At 35.9% G+C, this 13,555-nt stretch overlaps 1 protein-coding gene across 3 annotated transcripts in view; it reads left to right on the top strand.

The window, feature by feature from the left end:
- Positions 1-13,555, top strand: part of FBN2 (fibrillin 2) — a 172,180-nt gene that overhangs the window by 136,151 nt on the left and 22,474 nt on the right. For all 3 annotated transcript variants that reach the window (XM_074166568.1, XM_074166567.1, XM_074166566.1), the window contains exons 37-46: positions 582-743; positions 1,792-1,860; positions 2,497-2,622; positions 3,749-3,874; positions 4,415-4,567; positions 9,396-9,464; positions 9,961-10,086; positions 10,897-11,022; positions 11,446-11,571; positions 13,186-13,302. In XM_074166568.1, the coding sequence (XP_074022669.1) occupies positions 582-743; positions 1,792-1,860; positions 2,497-2,622; positions 3,749-3,874; positions 4,415-4,567; positions 9,396-9,464; positions 9,961-10,086; positions 10,897-11,022; positions 11,446-11,571; positions 13,186-13,302 (1,200 nt within the window). The remainder of the gene's footprint in view (positions 1-581; positions 744-1,791; positions 1,861-2,496; positions 2,623-3,748; positions 3,875-4,414; positions 4,568-9,395; positions 9,465-9,960; positions 10,087-10,896; positions 11,023-11,445; positions 11,572-13,185; positions 13,303-13,555) is intronic.

Raw genomic sequence — 13,555 nt, 5'->3', positions numbered from 1 at the left:
TAGACTCTTAGATTCTTAGATTCCTTGCTTGTTCTGCTGATGCCAGCAGTTGTCTAAATCATTAAGTTACAGTTTGAGTGAACTAATAAGCCTTTTTGCCTCAAACCTACTTCACAATTAGAATATTTGTTTCAATATTAATGATTTTTGGAGAATCTATTATGACTTCGTTCTGTGATTCCACAGAAAAACACATAAATTCCACAAGAAAGAGTGATAGCCTAGTCACAGTCAGAATATGAAGAAATACTAACAGCAAACTGCACCAAGGTTTCTGATATTTTCTGGAGTGAAAGAGTGGGAATAGTGTATGTGCTACATTAGAGTATGGTGTGACTTTGGAAGACATGCAAACTTTTTCAATTGGTCTTTGGGTACTTAGGAAGCTGAAGCTACCCATTTTCCCTGCTGTTTCTCTCAACATCAGTATCTGTCAGTTTACATGAGTGTTTTGAGCTTACCAATGACTTCAGAAGCACAATGTTATCTGAATTCCTGCTTCTAGGTAGGAAATGTTAAAATGAATGCCTGCTGTTCCTGATCATGGTGTGCATCTGTACTCATGCGTGCTTTATATGTAGATAACCGTGTTGGCAATTGCTACCTGAAGTATGGACCACGAGGTGATGGGAGCCTGTCCTGCAATACTGAAATTGGGGTTGGAGTCAGTCGTTCCTCGTGCTGCTGCTCTCTGGGAAAGGCTTGGGGAAACCCCTGTGAGACGTGTCCCCCTGTAAACAGCAGTAAGGAAACAGTCTCTTATTCTCCCCTTGCCTTCTTATTATAGAACATGCTAATAAGGGATGGAGAAAGTATTCTAAATCTTTTACTGTATTACTATACATTTATAATTTAAGAAACTGATTTTCTTCATGAGGCACTGTTCTGGCACAGAAAGAAAATCTCCCTGCAACTGTCAGAGGGGTGATGCAGAGGTGTGGACCTGATCTTTAGTCTTCTGACTTAGTGCCTATTCTCACAGTAATACATCAGTGGTAACTTTGGAAGGAACTTTCCACTGGACTAGGCCTATGTGCTTTTGAGTAGTTTGGGGCACTTTATTTTATGTTGCTTTTACTTTTCTCCCATTAAAAAAAAAAATAAGGTTGTTGCAGATATGCTTATGTGTTTTAAAAATGGAATGGATCGCATGCATTGGCTAGGAATGTTTACTCGGCAACTCCATGTTGGTAGGGAAATAAAGAAATTAATAATGCTTGCAACTCAAATCACACCTTTGATTTGGAGAGCTGCAGTAGTTCTCAAAGCAGATTGTTGGTAACTGTTTGGTAACTATTTCTAAGTCCCTCTAGAGTACTTTCAAAGCTGTTACCCGATGATACTTACCAATTTTGTAGAGCTTTGAAGTTCTTTGAATGAATAATGCAACAGAAGTGTAGAGCAGGTTGTTCTTAACAGTCTCCTAATATGTGAATTCCAATTTTAACATGTATATTTATTGATTGTATACTGACGTTTCATATTAAAAAACTAGTAAAAACAAAAAATATGTGCCTTTATAAAGGTACAGTATGGAGAAAACTATTTTGCCTGCCTTAAGAGTATCTGAGGTTATGGTAATGTTTTAAGCGGAACTCTTAATCTTACCTTGATTTTCTACTAATCCAATGCACTCGCTTGATTTACTGTGAATAGGTCAAGAAGAGTAGAAAACCAATGAGTGTAGGGGAGGAGGCTCATTAAAAACACAAATTAAATTCTATGTTTCTATTTTTAACATTTTATTCTTCGTATGACTGACACGCTCTCCCTTTTTGTACTATACTTTAGCGGAATATAATACCCTTTGTCCAGGGGGAGAAGGATTCAGACCAAATCCCATCACTATTATTTTAGAAGGTGAGTTTATCATAAATGACTGTGATGGCTGGTAATAAAAAACAGTGTTGTCTTTGGAGAGATGTATACAGGAACTATATTTGGCAGAAATCATTACATTTAGTGCAAAGCGAAACCCTCTGCTCATAGCCATTGGAAAACAACATGATGAAAAGGCATACCGTAAAAGAATACTGAAGTCAAACAATGTAGGAAAATAAGCTGATGCATACCTTTTGTGTGCCTTCTTACATGAAATGGCCCTTGAAATTGGCCCCTTAAGGATAAGTAATTTATGAAAATTATAGCTTATCAGTGGAAGGTATAAGTTTCAGAAAATATTTGTTGGACAAAGAAACTCTGGTTCCAATGAGTATGCAGAAATGGGGAATTAGATGTCAAATTCCTGTAAACAGTAATGGAAGTTGAAGTCCATGGCCTCATCAAGCTGAAGCATGCTCCTGAAGAGCTATTTAAATGGAAGAGAATGAGCATCTCATCCAAGCTTTCATGAAGTGCAACTTAGAAGCAAAAAAACATAATCCATGTGACAGTTAGAAGCCACTAGTTGGTAAAATATCAGGGGATTACTTAAAGTCTCCTGTTTCTTTTCATTCTGGAATGAAAATATGGTGGGTTTTTTTCTCTTTTTTTCAGACATTGATGAATGTCAGGAACTGCCAGGTCTCTGCCAAGGTGGAAATTGCATCAATACTTTTGGCAGCTTCCAGTGTGAATGTCCGAAAGGCTACTACCTCAGTGAAGAGACAAGAATCTGTGAAGGTTGAGTCCCTTGAAACCTCCTTCTCTGTCACAGCACAGTTATTATGAAAAACACTGTCACTTTTAGCCTTACATACATTAAGTGGATATGGTACCCACACCCTGACCTGAAATCCTCTCTAAAATAATTATCTTTGGCACCAGTGGTATGATTAATATAACACTTGAAATGTAACACTTGAATATTCTAATGTTTATTTTTACGTGATAGATCTCAGCTATTAGTATTCAGCTATATGTATTCAGTAAACTAAGGTGGTAATTCATGTTTTGTGGTGTCTCACTTCAACACCTTGTATCTCTTGACAGTTTCACTATGCTCCCTGTATTTTAAGTGAGAAAAGGTGTCCTCTTCACAGTATTTCAGAGTAGCAGTTTAATTTACGCAACATGAAGTAAAGTTAATATTGGTCTTCCTTTTGTGTTTGAGATGTCATATGTGTTAGAACCAAAAAATGTAAAGAATCTTTTGTATTTTCTCCTATTTTGGAGTGCTGTAAGTCAACTCTCCCTCTTCATTCCCTTTGTGAGAAAAAGAAATAGTCTCTTATCAAAACAGAGCCTGTGAATCCTGAGGCTTTGCTAAGCTCAGGTGAAGAAAACCGACCAAACTAGGTTTGAAATTAAAATTGTATGGGCAAAAAAGGCTTACAACCCAAATACCTTAAATAAAAAGGTCCAAGGTTAGAGCAGCAAGACTATGTGATTATTCAGCTTGCCTATTGTAAATAGAGAACTTAAAAGATCATTTATCAGTGGAGCAGAGAACAAATGAACAGAACTGAAAAGTGACAGTAGCATTCCTGTGAGAGGGTGTGAATGTCTTTTGTGGAGCTGATGGGATACAAGGTGCTCCAGTTTCAGTGGTAGTTTCAACAGCGTTGAATTTGTGGTGTTCTCTTGCACTTCACTGGCTGGACTTAATAGAGGTTTAAAATATTATTTTTCAGCATCTGTTACACTAGCTACTTAACCCAAGTCTGAGCTGTACTTTCCAAGCTAGCCTTTAAATGAAACATTTTTGTTATCCTAGCTTGGTTTATTATGGTCATGTTTCTCAGAAACATTTGCTAGGACTTGGTTGTCTTTTCCCCGGTTAATTGTAGTGGTTTTTCTTGGTTTCTAGATATTGATGAGTGTGTTGCACATCCTGGTGTCTGTGGTCCTGGCACCTGCTACAATACCTTGGGGAACTACACCTGCATTTGCCCACCTGAATATATGCAAGTGAATGGAGGACATAGCTGCATGGGTATGCAAAATGACATCTTTACTAGAACTGTCTGAGTTTCGGGACCAAAGTCCCTGCTTAAAATTTCCTTTTAGATGTGGCCATTTCTAAAGTCTTATATTGCTTTTTCCTACCTTTAACTCCCAGAAGGTTGTGTCATGTAGCCAGGAAGGAGATCCCAGTGACAGATGTGCAGTGTTCAAAAACTCAGAAATATTTTTTATTTTCACTAGTCATTTCCAAATGGTAGGGTTTACTATACAAATGGATCTGATGAGCATCTACAGTGTGTTTCTTGGGAATTCTTGGGAATTTTCTTTTTCCCCCTTTGTGTCTTTGAATGAAAAATGAAAATATGTCAAATTTCAGGTAAGTCTAAAACAAAGACTGTAAATTACTTCAAACCGTAACTTATTTTTAAATGCATCCATGCATATGCTTGGGTTGGGTTGCATTCAGAAGCCAGAGTTAATGAACTGCTGTCCAGGTTGGTAGGGGGCTGATATTTACTTAGGTTACTTTGTTGGTTACTTCGTTAAGTGATTCTTTTCTTACATCTAGACATGAGGAAAAGCTTTTGCTACAGAAGCTATAATGGAACCTCTTGTGAGAATGAACTGCCTTTCAATGTGACCAAAAGGATGTGTTGCTGCACATACAATGTTGGGAAAGCCTGGAACAAACCTTGTGAACCATGTCCAACTCCAGGAACAGGTAAAGTCTACTCTAAAATACCTTTTTTTTACTTCCTTTTCTCATCTGCTTCTTTAACCTATTAGCTAACATTTCAGTCCCAAAAAAACTTTGCTGTCCTCCCAAAGCAGAGTGACGAAACCCTGCCATCCTTTTACTGGCTGGATTTAGTCTTGGTGGGCTAAACACAAGTAGGTATTTCTTCCATATTTCTAAGTGGAAGAAGTATCACTCCATATTGAGTGGAAAAGTACAGCTTGAATAGTTTGAAGGCACCAGTTGTTTCCCCTGGATGAAAAAAAATCAGGAAGAACATGCGTAATTTCCCTTAGCTTCCCCTGAAGGCAAGGGCAAGGTCCCAAACTACTGTCAAGTGTCACTGTGATAAACAAAAAGGTCTGGAAAGTACAGATTGACCTTCCCATATGCAGCAGGAGTATGTCAGCCCTGTAGGTAAAAGGATGTTTGTAAGAGAGGTATGTGTAGGTAGATCTAATTATTTAGACCTTTTTTGGGGGGTGATGGGGCTCTATAAAATGAGTATACTGTGGTTGTTTTAGTCTTTCTTTCTAACAAATACCAAGGCTTTCAGAGGTCTTATATGGACATAGAATTTCTTTCAGTAATTTAGATTTATGTTAAAACTCTGTGTTTGTGTAGGTAGGACCTACCAGGGTGGCACAGTAGGCATAAACAAGTTTTCTGAATGCATGATTACAGAGCTCCCATCTCTAAAGCTGTCTCTTTGAGGTTTCTGGAAAAGCAGTCACTGGGCAATAGAACTGGGGTTGAAGATACTGGCTGACAAGGATGCCTTCTGCCTGGTCTGTCTTCCAGGATAATTAATTTAGGATAATATAGCGTATAGATATTAGTTACTGCATAGCTGGGGATAGTTATTCTGGTAGTCCTAATCTGTCAGAACAAAAAAGATGGGGTTTCATTACTGAGTGTATTACCTTTCTAGATTTTTCACTCGTGTCTCACACGTGAGTGTGATCCTCTCGGTTGCTTCTACATTTTTTCTACTGAAGGTGATGAAAAAGCTCCATGAGCAGGACATTGTAAAGGGAAGTAAAAATTCCCTTCTATGAAGGGAGGTGAAAATAGTAAGGTCAGTTCTTTTTCAGTTAGTCTTCATGGAGTTTCTTGCCTAGAACAAAACACCCTTGAAAGCACAACTCAGAAAGATCATTGTTGGGAGACTTGGAAACCTGGCAGTAGCACCTGGCCTTCATTAAAAAATTCTTATATTTGTAAAAAGAGAAAAGGTGCCTATATAAAACTAAAAAACTCAGGTGACTGTTTAGTACAAACACATTTTACTGTTTAATTGACTTTGCCGCAGGTTCACTGCCACTAAACCCATACCTCTGTGTAATTTGTGATGTTAGTGTAAAGAACATAATACTTTCATTCCAAGTGGTTTATCCTGGTGACATAAGGGAAAGAGCAGATTATTTAGGAAAGACTTTCCACCACAAGCAGTAAAGAAGAGGAAGATGGGACTGAAAAGAAAAGACAGCCTCTTCCTTTTCTTTCTCAAGTAGAGGGAGAGACAATGAAGGAATGTTCCTAGCAGTCAGGAATGGAGACGGAAGTAAACTTGAGAGAAGGAATACATGCTTGCTATCACAGAAAGCTCATAAAATTCTTTCGCATAGTAATTTATCTCAGGGCCATAAAATTGTCATCATGATGACAACATGATGAGAAAAATACAGCAAAGTACTAGCAGGGATTCATGCAATTAATATTCTTGGATGGAAGAAAGAATTCTCTTTTTAAATTGCTAAGACTGAAGTTCTCAAAAACTTTGCAGCTTTTAAGGATTTGTTAAGACAACTCCACTTAGACTGCAAGCAGTTATGGGGTTAAAACATTTCCCAAAATATTTCAATATTGCCTTGTTAGCTCTTCTAAATGCCTTCACTGTATTTGGAGACATGATTGAACCTTTTTCACCATGAAAAGAGATTGCGTGAGGGATCAAACACAAATTCCAAGTGTAGATGGTTGAATAGCTGCACTTATGTGGTATAATCAGTTGTTCTGAAATCTGGGTGGGGGCTACACATCACAGACAGGGGTTATGATACACTGACCTTAACCAGTTTGCTAGACTGAGCCCAGTAGCTCATTAAGAGCATTATTCTGCTCTGATGAGAATTATATTGTTCGTCTAAATGAACTTCACATGCCAATCCATTTGCATTTTTTTTCCTTTCTGAATGGAGCTCTTTCTTCCTTTTCATATATTTATGCTTAACAATCTCTGTTTGATGACTTCCGGTAGTAAAGACTGTATTGCTTGGTTTTACACATTCTACAGTTCATAACCATTACCATACAGACTTCAATCCGCTATATTTATTCTTGTTTACTTGTTTTTTCACCCAAAGAAGTGTAAAAACCTGCTTCACTGCTAAGAGGTAACCAAGCATTTGCAGAAGGCCTTCATGGTTTGATCGTTTCAGGAGTGCTTGACTTCAGAGACATTTTTTTTTCTGTTATGTGATAGATCTTTGTATCCTAAAAAATAATATAGGGATAAGTATGTGGGGCTTTGAACTATTTTTTCAATCACTGATGCAAAGTCAAGCTTTCAGTAAGTAAATCTCTGGCATGTTTGTGCATGGATAATTCGGCACTGTGCATAAATGCATTATTATACAGTCCTTTCCTAATTATATGCTTTTTTTCTACACAGTACAAACTGGAAAAAATATGGGAAAAAAAACTATTAAAGGGAACGCATGGAACATGTAGGTAGCATAACACAGAATGATAGAAAGCCTTCAAGCCTCAGAGCCTCTTCTTCATAGGTTATCATCACCCATGGAGACAGGGTAGTGAACAGAAGGCTCCCTTTTTATCTAATAAGTGTGTTTCACAGATTTAATGATCACAGTAAATGCCATAAAACTCCTTGCAGAAAATAACTGTTTTCTAACCCTCAAATCTTATACATGTTAATATAAAAGAGCAGAAGATTGCTGAATGGTAAAACACTGGCAGGGAGCTCTGTGGCCCAGTGTCCTCTACTGCAAGAATTACCTCAGTAGGCATTAAGCAGCCATTAAACAATAGGACAGAAGAAAGAAGAAGATGCTGAAGTTTGGGTATACTGGATTCTACTTGGCTTATCCAAGAAATAAAAAGAATGTTTGAACGTGAGAAAAATATTTTGCCAGATCTCATTCTGAGCAATGATCAACTACTTTTGCTGAAATTAAAATAAATAAGAATGTTTGGTGTAAGGGAGACAAGAATTATTCATGTTATTACCCTAGTGGTTAAATTTTACAAAATTATATGCTACTGAATACAGACGCCATTAAAATGTAAACGATCAAGAAACTCAAACTACAGCGAGTATGGAAATAAGCTATTACCACTCTAGATTTAGGACAATTACTCACAGGGTAACAGAAGGGTCTCCTTTCTCTTTTTTTGGTCCTAGAAGAGATCCTAATTATTTGTCTACATTTCAGGCTTAGAGGTGACTCCATATGCTTCCTCTCATTAGACAGATAATAGGGTTCCTGTAGGTCCTTAGCAGCACAAACAGTGGACCAAGCACTCGTGGAAGTCTCCAGATACTACATTTGCAGAACCCCTTGGAATTTTATATCAATGGGACATTTTTGTAAATTTTATCCACATTCTTTAGAAGGACATTTTACCTTGGCTTAATTCCCTGCATGTACAAATATCTACTGTATACTTTGGAATTTTCCCTTAACAATACTTTGGAAACTTAATATTGAAATATTCTTTTGGAGAATTTGAATGCTGATATGATCTAAAAAGATGCTGAATAGCAGCTGTGTGGTTACTGTTTGCAAACACACACTTAAAGTAACCTGTGCGTTCAACCTGGTTGTATCTTCACATTGGAATTTTTTTGCCCCCCTCAAACAAGTGGGCTTTCAGTACACAATTCTACTGGTAGTCAGTATTTTAGAAATTTGACATAGTTATGGTTGTAGGCCTGTCATTTTTCATATTTTGCCCTAGACTGAAATTTATCAATGCACTGTAAATGTGTAGTACATTTTTTGCTGGAAAGCACTGTTTTACCAGTAAAATCTCATGCCAGCATAGATGCTTTATAAGAAATACTTTTTTTAAGGATGTAATTATTTATTATATCCTGCAATAATTAATAGATTCCATGCTAGAAATTTTTCTCTATATTTTTCTCTATATTTTCTCAAATCCACTCAACTTTATACACCCTCCCTGGAAAACCATGGGTTCATTGATTTTATACTTTATACCGTGCATTTCCCATCCTCAATATGCTCTGGACAAGAGGGTATAAAATGAGCGTACTAAAACAATGCTCTGTTTTGGAGCATCTTTTTTTTCAAGTAGAGCGTCCATTCAGCTCTATGGTTTAGTGGAACTAAGCTGCAGTAATCTCTGCAGAAAAGAACAGAGATAGTATAATCGAAGAAGGTTAGGTACTGGTACATTTATTTCTCCTATCCAAAACTATTGGTGCAGATTCTCCCTACACATGTCTAGCAAGCATGAATAAACCATTAAAGGTAAGTTAAGGAGTTTGATTTAAAACAGAAATTGAATTGCTGCTTTCTCAAGCCAGACATTCAGTCTTGCAAAAGTCTCCAAAGATTTGAGAAAAGAGAAGTATGAATTAGTGTTTCAATTTACATTCATTTACTGGCAATCTGAATTTTCAGTACAGTTTGTACAGGAGGCGATGGCTATTCTGAGTAGATTTGGCTTGTATCAGCTCTTGAAAAGCTGAGAAGGTTACAAGTAATTCTTGTGAGGTTTATAAATGTTCACTAAAAATGCATTGTTCTCTGTTTTGCTGTAGCTGAATTCAAGAATATATGTGGGAATATTCCTGGCTTCACTTTTGACATTCATACTGGAAAAGCTGTTGGTAAGTTTCACTAAACTGATTTTAACCAAAAATTGCTTTGCATTAAGGTCATTGCAGCTGCATAATGGTACCTAAATGAACATTTCATATAATAAAATTCTAATTTCATTGTGGAGTTACAATGGTAACATAAATTGTGAGACCAATTTTTGTGTAAAATACTCCTGATTTATATTTTTTTATTTGTACATTTTGTTATGATCTTTTGCTCACCCTCCATCTTAGTTCATGGGTTTGAGTTTTAAAAAGTGGGTTTGCGTTTCAAAAATGTTGTGGGATTTATCTGCATCTTGTCTAATTTTTAGTATTACTCTGTTTTGATCACTTCCATAGTTTATTTTCTCTCACAATGGGCATGTGTTTAGATTTGTATCTTGTATACAATTTCTGTAGATTAAAACTTCTCAACTCAGTTTTAAGTGCAGTGAAAATGAGAATCCAAGCAGTATGTAAAGCCATGAAGTACTGTACATTGACTAGCTCATCTCACTTTCAGACATTGATGAATGTAAGGAAATCCCAGGGATCTGTGCAAATGGTGTTTGCATCAATCAGATTGGCAGCTTCCGCTGTGAATGCCCCACTGGATTCAGCTACAATGACCTGCTCTTGGTCTGTGAAGGTGATTTGAAATGACGTTATTTTCTACTTAGCCCCCATAAGCATACTTATCTTAAAGGGAAGGGGAAATTTAATTCACATGTTTTTCAAAATCTAAGAGGCAGGCTGTGAGCTTTTTTGTAGGGCTCAAGTCCATAAGTCAGTTTGTGACATGTTTGTCTTTAATATATATGCACATGCACTTAATAAAATTTGTAAAAGTTTTGTGTCAAGCAATTCACTGACTCCAAAATAGGATGTAAATGAAATTATTTTATTTTATTTTAGGAAGGAAATGTTATTCTTGTTCTAAAAACTTCTCAAAGAAAATATTCCTTGATTTTTTCCATCTTGAGTCTGTTCTTCTAGTTTTATAGGTAGAGATATTCATAGAAGCTAATAGTGAATTTTCATGTGTTCTTAAAGTCAATAGGAGTTTTGTCATTGGTATTCAAGGGTCTTGTGCTGATGTGCACCCAAAAAGCTAACAAACTGTGCCACTTACTGTCTCAGTTCAAAGGCAAAGAAGAACGTTTTTTCATAGAAAAACTAATTTCTTTAGACAGACATTTAAAATTGCAAAGCCACTTCAATATGTAGTAAGTTGGACTTGTAGGATCCTCCTTCATCCAAAAGTGTGTTATTGTTGAAACTGTATTGATCTTGCTTTTCATTTGCATTTACAGCACCGGAGGCTTAAGGTCAGAATATTCATGCTTTGTTAAGGACAAGAGATTTGTCTTGCAGAAGACGGACAATACAGTCTAAATTCTAGGCAGATGTAACTGTCTTGTGATTTCTGATGTCTGAACCATGACTCTTGGTATTTCAGATATTGACGAGTGCAGCAACGGAGACAATCTCTGTCAGAGAAATGCAGACTGTATCAACAGTCCTGGTAGTTACCGCTGTGAATGTGCTGCTGGTTTTAAACTTTCACCCAATGGTGCTTGTGTTGGTAAGAAATCAGTTGACTTTTCTCATCTGCTTCAATCTGTTTGTACCTCATCAATGGTATGTGCATCATTCTCTCAAAGGGTAAAAGAATCATTTATTTTCTATTACGTTGCGTATTCTGTGGGTTTATGCAACAGTTTTTACTTTATAGCCCTGTTTCTCTGTAGAAGGGAAGAAAAGACAGCGTAAGATTTTTAGAGAACATTCTTGATGTATCAACCAAATCCTAACAGTAGTTTTGACCTCGAGGTGTATAGGCAAGAAGTTCCTATAAAATGAAATTTTGTTATGATTCAGGTTTAGTTATGGATAATTTTGTGTCTGGTTTTAATAACAATAACAGATTGTAAAAACATGTTTGTGTAAAATGAATGAATAATAAAAGTCAATAATCTGTACCATCTGTTTTATATTTTTGTTACAGATCGCAATGAATGTCTGGAAATTCCTAATGTTTGCAGTCATGGTTTATGTGTGGACATGCAAGGAAGTTACCACTGCATATGTCACAATGGTTTTAAGGCATCCCAAGACCAGACTATGTGCATGGGTATGGAAAGAAAAAGCTTTTGTGTGTGGTTGGTTTGTTTCAGTTTGTTATTTTTAAAAGGAGGAGAGGCGAGCCTAAATTTTTGTGGAGATTATAATGACATTAAAAGACCGATTCAAATGTTCTTGGGTTATTCTGAATAAAGTATGTGAAGTTGTCCTTGGAATGTATATATTAGTTTGAGGAAAAATATCCAGTATTCTCAGCTCCATTTTACTGAATCAACCCCATTTTCATAAGCCACGTATATAGTGGTTTATTTGACAGAGAAGTTCATAGGAGGTATCACAGAGTAACAGAGTTTGGAGATAAAAAGAAGACCGATTTTTCAATTACTTAAAAATTTATTGAGGTCATGTTTCATTTAAAATACAGAATCCCATGTTTAATGTAACTTAAATCATTACCTATCTTGTATTAAAATGTTGACATTATAGAGATGATAAAAGAAATCAGAAGATTGCAAAATAAAAGTGTTTTTCTTGATCTTTTAGAGTTTCGTAATCAGTTGTCCAGGATTTTATAAAGAAAAGGTGATGCATATGTAAATTTAGTTCTCTTTGAGAAAAATAGCCAAAAAAATGATTCTGTTTTTTGAAATAATGATCATCTAAATGTCAGTTCTAAGCTATAAGAAGATCAGTGTCTTCTATAACACAGATGTGTTCCAATTTCAACTTTAAACAGACATTTAAAACCTATTCATGTTGTATTATGTATTCATATATGCCTTGAGTCTTCTCATATTTGAACTGAATCACATTTGTCAAACTATCTGAGGAGGATATTTGGGAAAATGACTTGTGTTAACAATGCAAAATTTTGAGAGGCTTGTTACTCAGAACAGTAACTTAAATAATTCTAAAACCAATTTTAAACAGTTCGTAGTATGAAATACAAATCTCGACAATGACACATTATGGAAATGATCCATGCAAAAAATGTTCACCTTCTGTAAATAACTAATATGTTTCAGAAAGTCCGCAAGAACTATGAGAACAAGATCTAAATACCTACCAGATCCCTATGAAACTCCAGAAATTACTGAAAGACACAGCAGGAAATATTGCATTTTAGTGCCTTTTAAAAATGAATGTTTCCATGAATTTGCAAGCAGTCTTTATAATTCTGGATGTACAATTGACATATTTACATATGTAAATCAACTTGTGAACAACGTCACAAAACTTCTTTGTAGAGCATTTTCAAAAGGTTTACATGGGCTTAAGAGTAAAATATTTACATAAAATTTGAGATAGTTCCAGGGCTATGATGCTCAATCCTTTGTCCTAAATTCTGATTAGTAGTGTACATAAAGAAATTAAGAAATGTTAGTAGGGATAAAAAAAAAAGACAGGACATTTTGAGGTTCTGCACATGCACTTACTTTTATTTTTGCATGTAACAGTAACTTTTATTTTAAAATATATACAAAAAATGCATCATGTAACATTTTCCTATATGTACCCATATTGTAAAAATCAGTAGTATAAATAGAAAATGTGGCAGATTAAAGGAGATACACAGGTTTAGAATATTGTCACTGTGCACAGATAATGCATTAGCATACCTCGGAACATCGTTTCCCACATACAGTTTTGTTTTTCTTTGCAGATGTTGATGAATGTGAGCGCCACCCATGTGGAAATGGAACTTGTAAAAACACGGTTGGATCATATAACTGCCTGTGTTATCCAGGATTTGAATTAACTCATAATAATGATTGTATGGGTAGGTGATGTAATCCAAACTTTATTTCCATTGCTGCTGAATTGTTATGCCAAGAAGGATGGTATAGAGTTAAAATTAAAACAGAAGACAGGTCAGGGTGCTAAGAAAGTTAATTTAGTGCAGTAAGCGATGCTGTTACCAGCCCTAGATGTTAATCGTTACTATAATTTTTTTATCTAATTAAAAATATTTTTACTGGCCAGCTTGAGATAATGTAAACTGTTAATCTCTGGATCACTGGGGCAAACTTAGA

The sequence above is a fragment of the Numenius arquata genome, chromosome Z (assembly GCF_964106895.1).
Source record: "Numenius arquata chromosome Z, bNumArq3.hap1.1, whole genome shotgun sequence".
Taxonomy (NCBI): Eukaryota; Metazoa; Chordata; class Aves; order Charadriiformes; family Scolopacidae; genus Numenius; species Numenius arquata.
This window is presented reverse-complemented; position numbering and strand designations above follow the sequence as displayed.